Source organism: Sciurus carolinensis, chromosome 2, assembly GCF_902686445.1.
Source record: "Sciurus carolinensis chromosome 2, mSciCar1.2, whole genome shotgun sequence".
Classification (NCBI taxonomy): domain Eukaryota; kingdom Metazoa; phylum Chordata; class Mammalia; order Rodentia; family Sciuridae; genus Sciurus; species Sciurus carolinensis.
In genome coordinates this window covers 78967581-78987616 of record NC_062214.1, presented here as the reverse complement: position 1 = coordinate 78987616, position 20036 = coordinate 78967581, and the positions used below count along the sequence as shown (strand labels likewise).

Here is a 20036-nt window from a genome sequence, read left to right as displayed (position 1 = left end):
AATCCATCCAACAGTGAGGAGCGGAATAAATTGTTTTATGCCATTACATTTTGAGGTCACTGGGTGAGCAGCAATAAATAATAAAAAAAAAAAAAGTTATACATAACTCTCCAAGTAAAATTTCCAAAAGTTGAAAGAAAATATTCCAGAATTTAAAATTAAGAGTATAGAGATAGTATAAGAGATGAAAATTCAAACCCAGAGGTTTAAAAATCCAATTAGCAGACATTCCATAATAAACTGGAAAAGAGAAAGTTAATGCAAAAAATACATATAAGATTCAAGATTCTTGGAAAGACCTATACCTACTAAGGACCCAGCACAATGAATGACAAAGACCCACAACTAAATACACCATTGTGGTATTTCAGACAGAAAGTGTATAAGACTCGGAATGACACCAGGCTTCACCACCACCATTTAGGCTGGAGGACAAGAAGCACAATCTTTGAAAATCTGAGGTAATCAACCTCAGTTAAAAATTCAACCAAACTATCAATCAAGTGAAAGGGTGAAATATAATGCAGTTACAATTTATTAAGGAATAAATGCACCAGGCAATGTTCTAAATGATTGACATGTACCAACTTATTTAATGCTCATGGTTCCCTGCAAAATATAGGTACTAGTACTATTATTTTCCCCATTTTGCAAATGGAAAATGATGCAGAGTGACTGAATGATCAGCCCAAGGTATAAGCTAATATGCAGCAGAACCAAGATTTTAACACACTGTGGTCTGTCTCCAAACTCAGGACTACATTTTTTCAGAAGCTAGCACTCAGAAAATGACCACCATTTCATGCTTTCTCAGGTTTTTACTTGAGGTTGTCCTCAGGCAAAATGAAAGAGTAAGCTGAAAGAGACAACATGAGATCCAGAAAACGATGGATCTACTCTAGGAAAGCAGATAAGAAACACCTAAAGATAAGAGCTGAACAGTCAGCCCAGAGGACACCCTGCCAAGGTCACTGCAGAAAACACAAAGGAACAAAAGAAAGAAATCACAGAAAGGGGTTAAAAAAACCAAACTTTTTTTTTTTGGTAGTACTGGAGATTGAACCCAGGGGCGCCCTACCACTGAGCTATATCCCAAGCCCCACCCCTCTTTTGAGACAGGGTCTCACTAAATTGCAATCCTCCTGCCTTAGCCCCCTGAGTAGCTGGGCTAACAAGCAAGCAGCACTGCACCCAGCTTGCACAAATGCTACAAAACAAAAGGCTGTATAAGAAAGGAAATATAATAGAAAACTTGGTTCTATACTACAAAGTCCTAATGATAAACTAGTGATTATTCACATGACTAAACACAATGTTTTAGGAGAGGTGGGTGGGGAAGTAAAGGTTTAAAAGCTAAATCTTCATTTACTATAGTAAAAGTCAGTAAATGATGCCTACACAGTTAATTCTATTCCAAAATAAACTGGAAAAGAGGAAGTTTACTTAGGGGTGGTATTGAGCTAGTGTATGTGTATTTTTTGGGGGGGGGTAGGGGATACTGGGGATTGATCCCAGAGGTTCTTTACCACTGAATTACATCCCAGCCATTTTTATTTTCAGACAGGATCTCGCTAAGTTGCTGAGGCTAGACTCAAACTTGTGATCCTCCTGCCTCAGCCTCCCAAGTTGCTGGGATTACAGGTATGCACTACCATGTCCAGCTGAGTTACTAGAAATTCCTGTTGCTTAGAGAAAATAACATTCAAGTTAGGCCTTAAGTAGTACAGATAAAAAATTAAAAGGGGATAGTTTGGGTATGTAGCTTTGTGGTACAGCACCCCTGGGTTCAAGTCCCAATACCACAAAAAAAAAAAAAAAAAAAAAAAAAAAAAAAAAAAAAAAAAAGCATAGATGAACTTAAGGAGATGGCATCCTAGTGAAGGTATTAAAATAAGCAAAGGCAAACTATCAAAGAAAGAAGAAACATTTATAGAAACCAGAAATATTAACAACAAAACAGTGGGTGGAAGGGCAGTTGCTTGCCTATCACAGTTAAATGAAAGCAGCTCCAAGAAATGAAAAGTGTATTTTTAGTACTTAAAAAAAAAAAAAAAAAAAAAAAAAAAAAAAGGCAATTTAATAGGAACATCAAAACTTCTAAATAAGTTGCTCAATAATAAAGAGAAAAACCATCCTAATTTTACTTTTGATTGAGACAATTTATTTCAGCTCTTGAACACTAGAGAATTTTTACTTTACCTGACCCGTGGGTAGTGGTTGATCTAGCATCTCAACATCCAGGTGCTTAGGAAGGTTATATAATCTGCAGAGTTCACATATCAACCACTTCAATTGCTGACGAAGCTACAAAACACATTTCAGTAAATAAGCATTGTGTTACAGAGTCCTTAGAAGACATGAACAATGCTACAACTACTGTAATCAATCCAGAAGGAAATGAAAAAGGTTGTTACTGCCCAACTGCAGCCTATGGACAGAATATAGACTTTAAAATATTTTAAGGGCTGCTAGTGTAAAAATGTTACCATAAAAACAAACACAAAAACAGAAAGAGAAGCTACAGCTTGGGTATGATAACTGATCCCTAGTAGAATGACATCAACAAAAAGGCAGAGGAAGGGAGTTCCAGACCTTGCCAATTTTTTAACTGCTAACTTTTCTCAGAAATTTACAACTTCAGACAAGAGAAAATTAATGCATTAAAAAGGCCACAAAAAACGGGCGGTGTTTATATATCAATTACGAAATTATATATACCACAGTCATGTCCATTTAAAAGTACAGAAGCAAATGTGATCTAGTAGACTGAGCGCTGGAATATAGATGACCTTGGATATGATATCTAACTTTCTGGGTTTCAATCTCCCCGTGTATACAACAAAGCAATCAAAATTTTCTCAGAATGGTAAAGATTAAATGAAACTTTCTGTGAAAACACTTGTAATAGGCTCTTATGTGCCTGTCAGGGAGGAAAAAAAAATCACTAGGAAAATTACTAAGAATAGCTCCTTAAATTTCCATTTTTAAATCTAGGTTATTTGGTAAGCACATTTACTTTAATCAAGTAAGCAAGTTAAACTATGTGCACAAACATGTTTTTCATTGTTTAATTTTTTTTTCCCCCCAACATTTAACAACTGCAATTGAAGAATGGTAAATACCTGGCAGACTCAAAAGGGAGCTGAAACAACAACTTACTTCACTTGGTCAGGACTAGTTCCCTGGGTGTGTCTGACCAAGACATGAAGGGGAAGAAACAGGTTTATAAAAGACTAAGAAAGCAGACACAGGATTAGAATGGGTTAAACCAAGAGAAGAATACGCCTTTCCACAGTGGACAGAGAAGCAAGTGGAAATGAGGAAGGCTAAACACTAAATTAGGATATCAAATAAAAATCCTTATGCTTAAAAGGAAGCAACAGTCCCTGGATTTGTTATCTATCCAATAAGCTCTATTTTATATTAAGTACACAATGAAGATGAGGCAGGGTGATCAGGACACAGCCCTGGACACTCATACTCCAGCAGAGGAGGAGCTATTGGAGCACTGTGGTACAGGCAGCAGGATGGTGGAGTCTGATAAAGCAACAAGAAAAACATGGTAGACTCCTTTTAGGAATTTCTCGACCCCACTCCCCACCCCACCCCTTAAGCCCCCAAAAAAGTGAGGGATAAGGGAAGAAAGTAAGATCATAGGGAAGGATTTAAGAAATTCAGAAGGCCAACTAACAGGTCTTTGAAACTTATTAATTTGGGGGTTTAGGGATCAGAGACATTAAAAAAAAAAAAAAAAAAAAAAGCTCTAAGATACTCCCAGGTTCAAGTATAGGTGTCCAGTTTCATTATTTCATTTTGTCCCAATCACAATCACAATGAGAATTAAGAAAAAAAAATGACAGGGTATAGTACTAAGTAACAGACGAGTGTAAACTGAGATGTGATCATTTTAAAAACTCTGTGGCACACCTGAGATTCCCTGGATATATATGATATATATGTATGGATTTAAAACTCTGGAAATAATTTTTAGCTAGAGATACAGATGTATAAATCCTTAGACTATAGGTCATGACTTGAATAATGACAATAGAAGAGATTACTCAGAGAAAGCACAAAATGAAAAGAGAAGAGACATATCAAGGAAGAATAGCTCAGAGAGGATCAAAGGAAGGAAATAAGAGGTAAAAACAGGAGACAATGATCTGATGGACGTCCCCATTAGATTATCAATTCTCAGAGGACAAAGACATGCTTTGTCTTTTTATACCCACCACTTAGCACAAAGTCTTGCATACAAGCCAATCAATATTTTTAAAAAATATTTTTCTGTGTTCTATCAAGTTTCCTATATTCATGGGGGGGTGGGGGAGTATGGATAAACCAGCATACAGAATTTTTTTTACAACACTAAAGGGACTGGATATATATTCTGTTCCTTGCATATTCACTTAAAATATCTTGGAAATTTCATATACTCTTACAGAAAGACTGGTTGCATTCTTTTTTAACTCAACAGAATATTCTATTATACAACTATACACAAAATTTTTATTTAACCAACTATTGGTGACACTAAGTAATAAATGCTTATTGAATGGAAGAATATTTCAACAAGGGAATAATCAACAGTATCAAAATGCTACGGAGTGGGCAATTTGGAGACTAAAAATGGAGCCATGAGATTAGACAACTAGAAGACAAATCTTAGTGAAATAATGAAGGCAGAATCCAGATTTGAGTTCAGTGAATTAAAAGTGGAAAAAATACAGTTTATTCTCTCTAGAAACTAGGCAGAAGCTATAAAATAGAGTGAAAGGCGAGTTGTTTTTTTTTTCCTTCATGTAAATGTTTGATTTTTAAAATAAAATCTGGCCCAATTTTATATCCTGTTTCATTAAACTGTATGAGCATTTTTGATGGAACATTTTAGACACTGAAAAATAACTGCAATCCATTCCTGCTATTATAGAAGTGGTATTCTCGTTCTTCAAAGGCAACTTCCTAAAAGGTGGTGGCAGTAACAGGTTGTATCACCCTCTGTGCCAGAGATGTAAACGTGTTATTTTAATTTTCACCTCTTACCTTTCATGGCTCTCCATACCCACCTTAATTCTTAAAATATTTTCGAACTGACATTCTTCTGTTCTTAAGAATAGATGTATTTAAACCAGCTATCACTTATTTTGGCAAAAATTTGAGTTAAAGACATATTCCCAAATGGTCAGTTCTCTTAAAACTATATATAATATTTATTGATTTAAAATACCACCTTTACCTTAAATTCTCATCTGCATGACTATTTCTAAACTTCTGACTCATCCAGAACCAGTACACAATATTTAATTTTATTTAATATCTGAATAGGCAGGTTATCTTATTTCCTTTTTAAATTTTTATTTTTATTGTTTGCTCTTTTTTTGGGGGGGTGGCGGGGTACTGGAGATTGAACTCAGGGGCACTTGACCAGCCCTACTTTGTATTTAGAGACACAATCTCACTCACTTCCTTAGCACCTCACTTTTGCGGAGGCTGGCTTTGAACTCATGATCCCAGCTTATTTGCTCTTCATAATCTTAGAGTCATTCTGTGAAGTTCCAAAAATAAATCTGTTGGGATTTTACTGGTATTACATTAGATTTATAAAGTAATATGAAGACATGGGGGTAACCGACATATTTACAACCTAGGAGCCTGCCCATTCAGGCAAACAGTAGCCAAGTCTTTATTTCACTCAGCAAAATTTTCGAGTTTTACTGATAACAAGTCCTGCACATCTAAGTTTATTCCTAAGTGTTTTAATTTTTGTTGTAATTACCAGTAAAATAGTATTATGTTTGCTATCTGATAACAAATTTGGGGATGCTACTGATTTTTATAAAATAGATTTTAACCAATCATCTTTAAAAAAATTTTTTCAGTTGATTCCTTTAGGTATTTTTTGGTAAACAATAACATCACCTGCAAACAATGATGGGTACTTTTCCATACATGGAAAAGTGACATCATGGGAAAAATACAATGATAATGTCTAAAAAGAAAACTAAAGAATATGACCTTAATTATTTAAACATATGTATAAGGGTATATGTATTTTACTAGCAAAGGGAAAAAAAAACTGGCAGAAAAGAGTCATCGTATCATTATTGGTCATATTAGATAAAGAAATTAAGGAAGATTTTAATATTCTTATTTTTGCTTGACTGTATTTTACTAGTTTTCTCACAATGAACACTTAGGAGTTCGTAATCAAAGAATAAAAATGTTTTTAAATTTTTATAAAATTTCTTTATACATTTTTATAAAATTTTATACATTTCTTTACACAGTAGTTCTCCCTTGTCCCCAGTTTTGCTTTCTGCAGTTCAAGTGACTTGGATCAAAAAGGTCCCAAAATGCTTAATGGAAAATTTCAGAAGTAAACAACTCATAAGTTTTAAATAATTTTTATTACAGTATATTGCTACAATTGTTCCATTTCATTATTTGTTATTAATCTTACTGTACCTAACTTATAAATTAAACTTTAGGTATGTATATAATAAAACACAGTGTATGTAGGGTTCACTACTGTCCACAGATCTGTGCATCCACTGAGGGTCTCAGAACATATCACCCACTGATAAGGGGGGACTGCTAGTTATTTAAAAAAAAAAAAAAAAAAGAAAAAAGAAAAGGAACAACAACAACAAAAAACCTTTCTATTTGAATATCTTTGGCTTTTACTGCAGGCTATTGATCCTTGACAGAAAAAGCAATTCCTTAACACTAGTATTTGCATCATTCTATCATTATCCCTTCACATCTGCATTAGTATTTTTCCCTTTTTCTACTCCCCACATTAGCTAGTAGTCTATCAAAAATGCTTATTTGGTTTAATAGTTAGAATGCAGGGAAAAGAAACTTCTAATTCCTAATCTAAAGCAAGGCTATCCCTGTGGCAAAGAAAGAAAGAAAGAAACCAGGTAGTAAATACAACTTGAAGAATTTAAAAATTAAAAGCTGAAAGAAAAAAAAACAAAAAAAAACAAAAAAAACCCACACCCAGGTCTTTGACTCCTGTTAAAATTAGCAATCATGTTTTTACATCACATTACCTCTTTTTTTTTTTTAAGTATATATAAAATAAATGCATATATGTTGTATAATATTATAATTTTTTTTTATTTTTTTTTTTTTACATTTACATAGGGTAATGATGTTTATTATATTTTCCCCTCCCCCCCACCCCTCCCACCCCTCCCACCCCTCTTTTCCCTCTACACAGTCCTTCTTTCCTTCATTCTTACTGCTCTCCTTAGCCTAACTCTAAACCTAACCCTAAACCTAATGCTAGCCCGTCCACCTCTTAACACGTAAGTTCTATATGTACCATTCATGAGAAAAAAAGAAAGTAGGTTGGTTTATTTTCTCACCGAATTGTTGTTCTTAGTATCTTCTAGACGTTCCAGAACCGATGTCAGAGTTGGGTCATCGGAGTCCACAAACCATATTGGTGAAGAAGATGGGTAAGATTCCTGTTATAGAAATACCTATGTAAAACACATTCACAAAGAGACTAACCCAGATATGCATTAAATCTTATCACCAAATGGCAAAATGTCAAGCAAAATGTATACAGGGAGGAAAAGTAACACATTTAAATCCATGTTGGTATAATCAAATTTCCTTTTATGGAATTTAAAAAGCAAATAAAGTTTTATAGTTTAATCTTGCCTAGTCTGTGCCACATAATTCATATGTCTAAAAATAAGACAGAAGTACTTTACCCAGCAAGCAGCATGACTTAAAACAAGTGAATACACTGTAAAACTTACAATTTTTAAAAAGCAAAAACAAAAGGTATTCAAGGACCAAGGAAATAGGCTTCCCTCCTTTAAAAGAAAGGTCTATCCTGGCCTGGATTCTCCAGCTTTCATCTTTTTCAAGGGCTTTAATACCTAGAATCATAATAAAACTCTCAAAGAATAACAACAAAAAAAAAAGTTAAAAAAAATCTCAGAGTGCAGTCTATAGATTTAAACTGCACTACTTTTGCCTTTTAATAGAAGTCTACATTTTTAAACTTCATCTAGAAGAGATCTAATTCTGAATTCCTAAAGCAAAGCCAAGGATTACATGTCTCTAAATCCTTGCAAAATGCTTACAAAAAAAAAAAAAAAAAAATCAGTTTTTCAAGATCTTCTACTCACTCCTGACTTCTGATTTGTGTTAATTACAGAAGTCACATTGAGATCCTCCCCCACTAAAAAACAGATCTAAAATTTATCCCATTTAATTTTGCCTTTTTCCTAATAATTTTCCATTCCTTTTCAAACTAACACAGAATGTTATTTCTAAAGGAACAAATTTATTAAATGAAGTTAAGATTATTTCTTGAATATAGCAGATGTTAGAAGGCAGAACGAACAGCGAAACAGAGCTGCCACAGTCTACAGTCAGCTTTCAATCGCCACAGGAGTTGGGCTTTTGAGATAGTCATTCTCCTTGTATAGCCATGGTCTGTTCACAGACAATAATGTTCTTAAGCTCTCTAGTAGGCAGCCTCTAAGATGGCCCCAATAATCCTGACCTCTAGGTATTCATACTCTTGTAAAATTCCCTCCCCTGGATTTAGTGGCTCACTTCCACCAAGCAAAATACAGCAAAAATTATAATAAGATGTCACTTCTGAAACTGGGTTACAAAAAGACAACATCTATCTTGCTGATCTCTCATGCTCTTTCCACCGATTGCTCTGATGAAAACCAACTGCCGTGTGGTGAGCTGTCCTATGGAAAGGTTCATATTAGCAAGGAAGTAAAAAAAGGTTTCTGACCAATAACCAGCAGTTAAACTGAGGCACTCAAATTAGTCCAACACTATGAGAAGATGGATCCTGCCATAAAGTACATGAGTGAGCCTGGAGGTGGATTCTCTACTTGTCCAGCCTTAGATGACTGGCCTCTGCCAACAACTTCACTGCCCCATGAAAGACCCTGAGATAGTAAGTCCAAGGTAAGCTGTGCACAGATCCCTAACTCACAGAAACTGAGATAACATTTACTGTTTTTAAACTGCTAAGTTTTTGTTACAAAACAGTATCTATTGCTAATTCAAATACCATGAATTTCTAATATTCCATTCTATCACACAAACTACAATTTAAAACAATTTTGCACAGTTTGAAAGAACCATTGTTTTGAGAACTATAAGCTCAATTATAACATAGCTGAAACCACATAAACTGAGTATTTTTAAAAGCATTTTATCAAAAGTTCTTTAAAAAAAAGAAACTACTGAAACAGGACATGATTAATGGTACTTGTACACCTGTTTGGTAATGGTTTATTTTTGTATTCTCATTTCTTTCTGTGTCCCAAATCTCTTTATAGGATAAAAGATAAACTATCTTTAGAATTAATCCTGTTATAAAGAAAACCACTTGAGCATTGCCTTTTCTTCTCCAAATTCTTCTAACTTGGGAACATGCCATGTAGATTTAAATTTTTACTGTTTTCTTTTTACTTCAGCCTTTAAAAAACAAAGCAAAGCTAGACTTAGAATTTCAATGTACAGGCTGGGGCTGTAACTCAGTGGTGGAGAACTTGCTTAGCACGTGTGAGACAGACACTGGGTTCAATTCTCAGAACCACGTAAAAATAAATAAAATTGATGCAACCATTATGGAAATCAGTATGGAGATTTCTCAGAAAAGTTGGAAGGGAACCACCATTTGTCCCAGCTATCCCACGCCTCAGTTTATACCAAAAGGACTTAATCAGCACACTACAGTGGCATAGTCACGTCATTGTTTATAGCAGCTCAATTTACAACAGCTAAACTATGGAACCAACCTAGATGCTCTTCAACAGATGAATGGATAAAGAAAATGTGGTACATATATACAAGGGAATATTACTCAGTACTCAGCCTCAAAGAAAAATGAAATTATGGCATTTGCAAGTAAATGAATAGAGCTGGAGAATATCATGCTAAGCAAAATAAGCCAATTCCAAAAAACCAAAGGCCTAATGTTTTCTTTGATAAGGGGATGCTGATCTTTGGGGGTGAAGAAACTTTGGATTGTGCAGAGGGGAGCAAGATGAGGGGTGGGGCGGTGGGGATGGGAAGGATGGTAGAATGAGACAGACATTATTACCCTATATACAAGTATGATTACCCTACTGGTGTGACTCAGCACCATGTACAGCCAAAGGAATAAGAAGTTATGCTCCATTTGTGTACAATGTGTCAAAATGCATTCTACTGTCATGTATAACCAATTAGAACAAATAAAGGCGTTGTGTCCATCTACAATTAAAAGAAAAAATTTTTTAAGAACTTCAATGTATAGATTAGTATTTGTCTAAAAAACTTCTGCATGAGAAAAACAAATACAGGTTGTTGTTCTGGATAGATTCCTTCCAACCATATTAAAGAAAACTGAAAAACTCTTAACTGAGCTCAGTTACTAAGACCTTTTTTTAACCCTGTATGTGAGATAGGATATATAACAGATCTGTGCACCGATTTCAATGGTTCTCAAAGTGGGGCGCTCAGACCCCATTAGATCTAAAAAAATTTTTTTTTTTTTTTTTTTTTTTTTTTTTTTTTTTACAAGAATACAATGTTGGGCTGGGGAGATAGCTCAGTCGGTAGAGTGCTTGCCTTACAAGCACAAGGCCCTGGGTTCCATCCCCAGCACCACAAAAAAAAAAAAAAAAAAAAAAAAAAAAAAAAAATACAATGTTAATTACCATTTTTACTATATTGATATTTGCATAAAAGTACAAATACAGTGGTGGGTAAAACTACTGGTACCTTAGTACAAATAAAGGCAATGACAATGGACTACTAATAGTCACGCAAATATTGATCCTTAAATGTTGTTTTAATATGCAAGTAATGAAATAGGAAATATACATGAGCACTCCTAAAGAACACGAGAAAAAGTATTTGTATGACTGACATGTGAAGTGAACTAACCTTAACATTAATGAAATACCATTTTTACTTGAAAGGATGGATGACTGACAAACAATTGTTATGCCAACTTGGGTTTTTGGCAGACATTTTCTCAAAAATGAAGAGAGAATCTGTCATTTCGAGGAAAACAAAGGACAGTATATACTGCCAAAAATAAAATTCAAGTTTTCAGGCAAAAACTCAGAATTTTGAAACACTTGTATGAACTACTGCAAGCCTGATAGCTTCCCAAAAGTACTGTGGTAGACTAACAGTGATATCATATAAAGGAACATGACCTTTTGACATATAATGAAATGTCTCAACAAACAGAAGGTCTCAACGAACCAATCATTTCCAGTGGCCAATAAATGTAATATCATGAAATTGAAGATCCATTTAAAATTCAAGAAAGACCAGGGCTGGGAAGATAGCTCAGTTGGTAAAGTGCTTGCCTTGCAAGCACAGGGCCCTGGGTTCGATCCCCCACACCGGAAAATTCAAGAAAGACCAAATTTTTGCAGAGTATCAAAAAAATGTATTCACAATTATCTAAAATGGCTATTAAAGTATTTCTTTTTCCAACCAGGTATCTATGTGAGCTGAACTCTATTTTAACCAAAACAAAAACCATACCACAATCTGAATACAGAAGCAATGACAGCAGACAAAGAAGTTGGGGTGGTGGGGAGACCCAGCTATAAATCTCACTAAAATTTTTAGGTTTAGAAAATGTTTTTTCTATAAAAACATTTAACATGTAGTAACTTTAATATTTTAAATATGTCTGTTTAAGTTTCTTTTTCTTTTCTTTTTTTTTTCTTTTGCGGTGCTGGGGATTGAACCCAGGGCCTTGTGCTTGCAAGGCAAGCACTCTACCAAATGAGCTGTCTCCCCAGCCCTGTCTGTTTAAATTTCTAACGATAAATATCAAGAGATATAACTGGCAAACAAAAAGTTCCTTAGGCCAGGCACAGTGGTTCAAGCCTGTCACTCCAGCAACTTGAGGCTGAAGGATGAGGCCAGCTTCCATAACTTAGCAAGACCCTATTTCAGATAAAAAATAAAGGACCAGGCAAGTTGCTTAGTAGTAGAGCAGCCCTGGGTTCAATCCCCAGTACAGGAAGAAAAAAAAAATCCTTGGGCCATCAATACATTTTTTAAAGCAGGAGGGTATTCTTAGCCCCAAAACTTTGAGAATTGTTGCCTTCCCATTTCCCCTTTTCCACTTCTTCCTATTCCCCCAGAATGTGTTCCTTGGAACAAACAACCTTTCTTCACCAATCTGGTTCCACTGGAGCTGCTTTTGCTACCTGCCTCCCTTGACACAAAACCTGAATAAAAGACTCTAAGAACCCACCCCGTTCTCAGTGATGAACTGTCAGGTGGGTAAAGCCAGAAAAATCTGAGACTAGACTTCTCTCCAGACTAGATTAGACTTCTCTCTTTCTATAAGACCTAGAGTCACAGGAACAATTTTGGCCAGTCTAAGGTAGCCATCATTCATCTTGCCAAACTGGGAGAAAACATGGAGCAACATGGCTTCCTGGAGGGCTGTTGGTAACAATACTTTTGCCATGACTGTGAGAAACTCATTTCATTGCACACTTGATAACATTTTTATCAATCTGATAAATAAAATGCTAGTACCTAGAAAAGAAAAAAAAAACTTCTATAGTGTGCGATGTACAATATAATTTGTTCTGTCTCCAGAAACCAATTCAGCAATAGGAACTGAAAGCCACCATTTTAAGGAACATTTCAAAGACATTACCTATATGCACAAGGATTTAAGATCTAGGTGTTGATGTTCAAAGAATTACTTAAAATGGGAGAGGGAGGAAAAGCAGCAGCCACCTCTATATCCAGTATTAGGAGAATGGCTGACCAGATGATTTGTCATAAAATACACAGTAATTAAAGACACTATAGAGGCATAAACTATGACATACCTACAATACTGCTGAATGAAAAAAATTACAAAACAATCTGACATTTTTCAAAGGGAGAGGGAACATATATAAACAGCAGAAAAAAGATGACATGCTAAGATATTATAACAAAATTATACTGTATCCATCTATCAGGCATTTTTATCCAGTTTTGCTTTTCTGGTCTTTAAATTTCCTATAATACAAATGTCTGGTTTCCCATATTATAAAATATCCACCACCACCCTTGAACACAATGTTCAGCACAAACTCATCATGTTCAAGGTTTATTCAGTATAATATTTACAAGACAATCTACTTTGAAAGGCATGTGAAATGGTGACAAATACTTAAACCTATGCATTAATATTTTCAATCTCATATATATCAAACTTTCCAATTTTCATAAGGTTTGTAATTTTTACAAGTTTATGTTTTATTTTTTACAAGCTGTGCACTTATCTTGCAAAGATAGTTTTCTAGTTATTCCTCTTTAAAATGACCTGTGATGTGCCAGTTTTTAAGCATTACATGGTGCTCAAAAATCTCATGCAGTTTTTCCTGCTGCAAATGTTTAAGTGCTTACACCAGTAATGAAAATCTGAAAGACAAATACAAGTCTCTAATTATTCAGGACCTTTGTCTCTCCTCCATTCTATTAGTTTTATAGTGATGTTAAGGCTTGTAAAATGAAACTGTCTCTGTCACCATAAAGTTTACCATAGTGGACAAATTTTACACAAGTTCATCACTACTACCATCACCACCATAAAACTGTCCTAATCTGTCTGGGCTAACACAACTCAAGGTTAATCAAGCTGATCTCTTACCTGTAATTATTTTAGCAGTCTTTTTGTCTTATTCTGAAATGACATTTTTCTACATAAACCAATTACAGACCAACAACATGTCTACCTCAAACACCAGCCAGCAAAGTTAGCCACCAGAATGCTCAGTTTTGGGCATCTTTCCAAATGGAAGGACACAGCTATCTCCAGGAATTTTGTAATTTTTTGAAAACTGATGAACATACTTCTTGAAGGTTCAAAGACACAATAGTGTTATGAGACACATTACTGTCACATTTTGCTGTTCAATAAATGTGGAATGGAGCATAAAGTAAACTGATAGAATGACTATACAATACCTTAAAAAAATTCTAAGTGATCTGACAAAATATCAAATGTGTGTATGTAGTTGCCTGTTAATCATTTTTACAAGTAAACAACTAAGTAACCCTGAGCCCGAAAAGGCATAGTAAAAATGCTAATAGTTGAAGAAAAATGCATACATGCCCATGTGATTTTTTAAAAAATGCTTAAATATTCAAAGACAGGAAGCAAATTACTCAGAACACCATTTTAAGCGGAATGAGGCAGAGAAAACAATGGTGCTGAAAAGGATTTGAACCACCTAAGCTACAGAAACCCAGTGAATGGATTCCATGGTTCTTCTGACTAGGCACTGTCTTTTGGAAAGATCTTTGGAAGATAATCACAGACTGCTGTTACAAAGGCCTTGGGGGAAAAGTTCTGTTTTATTACTCTCCACTAATGCTTTGCATTTGGTAGTAAGTATTTCAATTCAATTTTCCACCCCTCAACTAACTAACACTTATCTAATACTTCATTCTCTTGGGTCTAAGTTTAGCCAAAACATGAACTACAAGGATGACAACAACCACCACCACCACCACCAAAAAAAAAACAACAACAAAAAACCAAACCACAAGTTACTAAGGGGTACATCACTCATGAAAGGGAAACAAATCTTTTCTTCTTATATCCCTATCCTCCTAGGAAAGGCACAAAAATAGGGATAGGGGAGGATAGATAACCACTATGAATTTGGCCCTACATTATATAAACTGATCAGATAAATTAAAACAATGATTCTGGACTGAAAGTACCATGTAAGAGCTTAACAAGACAGTTCTGATAATTGCAAACATTCTCCCAGAGTTCAATTTGGAAAGGTAACCTGTCCCTGGAGGATAAACCAAAGAAAAGATCTTAGGTTCCTCAGTCAAGATTTATTCATTATTTCCTTTGTACAACTTGTGCTGGACTACTTTTTAATCATTGTATAAACCAGAAAAACAGGGACAAGGGTTGTGGCTCAGTGGTAGAACACTTGCCTAGCACATGTGAGGCACTGAGTTTGATTCACAGCACCACATATAAATAAATGAATAAAATAAAGGTCCATTAATATCTAAAAAAGAAAAATTTTAAATGAAAAGGTTAACAGCATTGCCTTACTTCCAATAAAAAGGTGTCATAATAAAGTAATTTCAAAATAAAATGTTATTCAGACATAAATGACACCATCACTTTCATATCTACAGTGTAACTGCCAAAGAGATTTCTTCTAGGATAAAAAGTATTATCTACTTTATAAAGAAACACAGTAAAAGAAGTGATTTGCTTAAGGTCCTAAATACTAAGACAAGACTAAACCTCTCTCTCTTAGGCTTACATATTCCAATTTAGTATCTTGCTGTTGAAGGAAAGGCTTTTTGGTAATGATGAATAAAAATTTAATTAGCTAAACAAAAATGCTCCACCAAAACAGCCTGGTAAATAGCCACTTGGAGAAAAAATAATGCTATACAAATAATATAAAAATGAAGTTTCATTTGTTTATCAGTTAATTTAACTTCCGGGGCACATTTTTTTTTTTACTCTTAAACAACAAATCCCTACCAAGAGTTCCCAGATGCAAAGTCCATAAAGGGAGTAATGGAGTTGCCAGTTTATGCTAAATACTTCAAACGGACTAAAAGAAAGCTATATACTAGCTCCAAATAAGGCTGCACAGGTTATCAAAACAAGCTGCTTTGCTTTATAGATGTGATCACAGCAACTGGACATTAGCACTGACTGGTAATTTGACTTATTTTCTGAAAATGGAAAAATAATACTTAAGTATGTATAGCAGACAATCTTTCATAAATTCACGGAAAACAATAAGAGATTCCATGTAGTTGAAAAAAGTACTCTTTTCCCTTCATATTCAAATCAGGACAAATAAAAAAAATATAAATAAATAAATAAATAAATAAATAAATAAAAAGCACAATTACCTTGGCCTAGAGAGTAGAACATCTACTGTTTTTTTTTCTCCTTCCCTCAGTCTTTCATATGTAGTCAAATTACAGATTTCTTATCAAGCCCTTAGTAACCTTTTAAATATTTAAGACATTATCCATGAAACCTTCTTGATGTTATTTCTGCATTTTTGACAAACTCTTAGCAGTTAATTTTGTTCCAACAGAATATACCTAGAATGGTGGTCATACAATCAATAAAACAAATTTCTACAAAGAAGATAAAATGCACAATTATAGAATATTCTCCCTGCCAAATTAAAAAAAAAATTTTAAGGACTTAAAACACTACAAACTACAAGAATATTAAAAAAAAAAAAAAAAAAGTAAGAAATAAAGAAGGGAGAAAGGGGAAAATGTCACCATACACTGAACATGATCCAGAAGAGTAGTCAAACATGGAAGAACAGATTGGGGTTGGGTAAGAGATAGGAGTCAGGGACACATTTCACATGGAAAAAAGTTACACAGAAGTCTGAGGAAAAAAAGAGCACAGTATCTTCAGAGAATAACAGGATCCAATACGCATGTTTTGTAAAGAAACAACTAGTGAGATACCATTCACAATTATTACAAAAACTGCATGAGGATGTCTTGGTAAACATGGAAAAGATAGTGCCTGGCATATAAAAGAGGTGTCTAAAAGGGAAACAGGAATGGGTCAAACTTTTTTTTTTTTTTTTTTTTTTTTTTTTTGCGGTGCTGGGGATTGAACCCAGGGCCTTGTGCTTGCAAGGCAAGCACTCTACCAACTAAGCTATATCCCCATCCATAACTTTTTTTTTTTTTTCAAATGACTTACAATTTTTCACAGAATAACAAATCACAAACACAGTAGAGAGGTCCTGGCACTTGAAATTCATCTCCATTTTTTCTTTGCTCTTTTCCTTCTAAGCAAATAGCATCAACATAAACAATTTTATCAAAACACCCATGTTTAAAGAATCTTTTAGATTCTTTAAGAGACAGAGGAAGTGATGTGTCTGGAATCTGCTTCAAAATAATACAAGATGAGGTACAGATGAAATAAGACTGGGTAAAAGTTTATCAATGTTGAGGCTGGGTACACAGTTTTTCTACAATGTTCAAGTATTGTATGTTTGTCCCACTCCTATTGAGCATCTATAATAATTATCTTCTGATAATGTGAAATTTACTAGCAGCTCGATCTTAATCATTTCTACCAACACTAGTACCTAGTCCTCACCAAATTGTCCTTTCTGAATGTGTCTAATTCACTTCTGACTCCACTCCCATGACTACTGCCTAGTCTAGGTCATCACTCATTATTTGTCTGTAACAGATTTCTATCAGCCTCCAATATGGTTCTCAATGGGGCGCTACTGGTATTTTAGGAGGGATAATTCTTCCATGTGGCAGACCGCCTGAACATTACAAAACATTTGGCATCCCTGTACACCTGGCAGTAAATGCCAGCACAGAACCGCAACACCATCCACAGTGAGATAGTCAAACCATACATGTATTTCCTGCAGTGCCACTCACTATTGAGACCACTTCTAGTCCTGGATGGCAGATATATTTTCCCAGTTTACCTAACTTAGTAGCTCCCCACAGCATAGAGTTTGGTTTCCAATTATTTAAATCAGTCCTACCTTTTCCTGGCCACACCCTAACTTCTACCAAAATAATCACCCTCCAAGGTATCCAGGCCAGTCTCCATACTAATACCTACCTACTCTATGCTCACTTCTTTCTGTTCCCCAGATTTGGAAAATCTTCCTCACCAGCCTAAATACTGGACTTCTCAAGTCTGAGCATAAATTGTCCCTTACTAAGCAAACCACACTTTCTCCTGTTTGGGTGGAGTTTCCTCTGTCTGGAATGTCCTTCCCTTAGCCCTCCAAAATTGTACTCACCTGTGGAAGTTCAACTCCTCAAAAGTTTGCTCTGAGGCTACCTCCCCCAATTCCAAAGCTGTTGCTCTCTTTGGCTTTCATAACATCACAGTTGTCACACTGGGTTATATAAAACTCTCCCCAGAGATCTTGAGTTCTCAAAGCAGGGGCTGCTTCGTCCGGTTTTGAAACCCCAGTGCCCGCAATAGAACACACAAGACATTAGTGAATGGTCTCACTACAACACTAAATTGTAGAGTTCTGTTTTGGAGGCGTGGGGGATACCGTACCCACCTTCTCCCCAGAGACTGGTAACTACTGTAATGTCAATAACTTCAAGGCAAACTCCCACCAAGCTGTAGCCATTTGAGTAAACCCACTGACTTTAACCAAAAGGAGTTAAAGACAACAGACTAGGTTTTAACCATCCTGCCTCCTATTACAAGAAAGAGTATTTTCTGCATTTGGACCAATACCCTAAAATCCATTCCACAATGAGGAGCTTCAGGATACACTTTTATGAAGAAAGTTATTTAATACTTCATTATTTTACCAAGTTTCGGGTTTCTAATGAGCTTTCCGCTTAAATGAAAAGAGTGAGCTTTTTTAAAAGTGTCTTTTCAGCGTTATAACAGAACATGACCTTCTGGGTAGTCAACCTGGGCAGTATCTCCTTTCCCCTACCAATAATTTTCGGGCTCAGGCGCAGGAGAGGCTAAGTAAACACAGCCGTCACACCACCTGCCGCATCCAGGGTACAATGCGCCTCTCGGAAACACGTTAGCGCGGAGCGAGGTCGGGGGGAAAGGATACTTCCCAACAGTACTAGAGGCTGCGTCCTAAACTTTTTTCCTTCAGTGAATCCGTTTCAATTCGTCCTTAAACACCAACTTAAAAAATTTTTGTTGAGCAAGCAGGGACGAGGGAAACCTGACGGAAGAATGAGTCGCTAAAACTTCAGGGCCGTTCTCTTTCCCCACCTGGGCTCAAACAACAGCGGGAGCCGACCCGCCGCGCCGCGGTTCCCGGAGCAGGCCGGCTGCGGGCGGCCATGGCGACCCGGCGAGGGCAGGGGCCACCGTGGTCTCCACCCCGGGGCGCGGCGACGGGGGCCGTGAGGGGCCAACAGCCCCGAAGCCATCCCCGCGCCCGGAGCTGGAGAGACGCGCCCGCCGCCTCCTTCCAGCCAAGCCCGGAGCCGTCCCAGCGGGGCCTGGGCCGGGCCACTCGCCGGGGAAAGGGGCGGACCCGCCCCGCCCGGGGAGCCGGGGCCTCTCGGGGCAGACTCCCCTTTGTCCGGGGACTCCGGGCGCCCCCTGTCCGCCCTCTCCTGGCTCCGCGAGGCTGCGGCCGGGCTCCTCACCGTGATGTTGCAGTGGAGTGTGAGCGGCGGCTGCGGTGAGTGCGGGCTACCCGGCGGCGCCGGCGGCGGTACCAGGAACTGGCAGTGCAGTTCGTCCAGCTTCCAGCTGACGATGCGGAATCGCTCGTGGTTCTTGTCGAAGATGGACGCCAGGAACTTCAGCTCGGTCTTGAGCCCTGACACGGACATCTTCCCCTCATCTCCGGCGGGAGGGGTGCGGAAGGGGAGCTGGGCCCGGAGCCGCCGTCACGGCCGCGACCGCCCCGCGGGGCCGGCCCGGGCCGCGCTCTTGCGGCTCCGCCTCTCCCCGCCGCCGCGACCCGCGTCGGAGCGCGGCTGGAAAATGGCGAGGGGCGCGAGGCCTCAGCGGGCAGCTGTACGGCAGCCCAAGCGGCTGCTCCCTTTGTAACCGACTCCAGCGGCAGGAGGCGGCGGCCCCGTGGCTTAAAAGGGCAACAGCGTCGCCGCCCCCGCTACCGCCTGGGAAAGGGCTGCCCCCACCCCGCCCCCATCACCCTGCGCGCCCCCGTTCCGGCGCGTGCCCGCGGCCAGTGCGCGCGCGCCCGGCCGCCCCCTCCTCGCCAGGACCCAGCCCCCTTCCGCCGAGCCCATCTGCTCCGCGACTCGCACCCGCCGACCAGAGGATTGAGGCCAGGTGGCTCCCTGGCTCGGCACACCACGAGATGCCGGAGACCCCCGCGCTCCCCGGCCTGGGGCCAGACACGTGCGCGGCCTATTGCACCCGCCACGTCGGCGCGGCAGCAGAGGCACGCTGGCCCCAGGGGGCTGCTTACGGGCTTGGCCCTCAGCTAACCACTCACTCACCTGCCCTCGGTGATAGACCAAGGTGCACGCAGTTTAGTTTCATC

General features: G+C 37.8%; 1 protein-coding gene across 2 annotated transcripts in view; it reads right to left on the bottom strand.

The window, feature by feature from the left end:
- Ube2q2 (ubiquitin conjugating enzyme E2 Q2) overlaps positions 1–19626 on the bottom strand; it is a 61446-nt gene extending 41820 nt beyond the window's left edge. The window contains exons 1-3 of one of the 2 annotated variants that reach the window (XM_047538873.1): positions 19168–19626; positions 7374–7475; positions 2200–2304 (exon numbers count right to left, since the gene is read on the bottom strand). In XM_047538873.1, coding sequence (XP_047394829.1) covers positions 2200–2304; positions 7374–7475; positions 19168–19356 — 396 coding nt within the window. In that variant the 5' untranslated portion in view covers positions 19357–19626. The remainder of the gene's footprint in view (positions 1–2199; positions 2305–7373; positions 7476–19167) is intronic. The other variant, XM_047538874.1, reaches the window with a different exon arrangement.
- Positions 19627–20036: the final 410 nt, after the last annotated feature.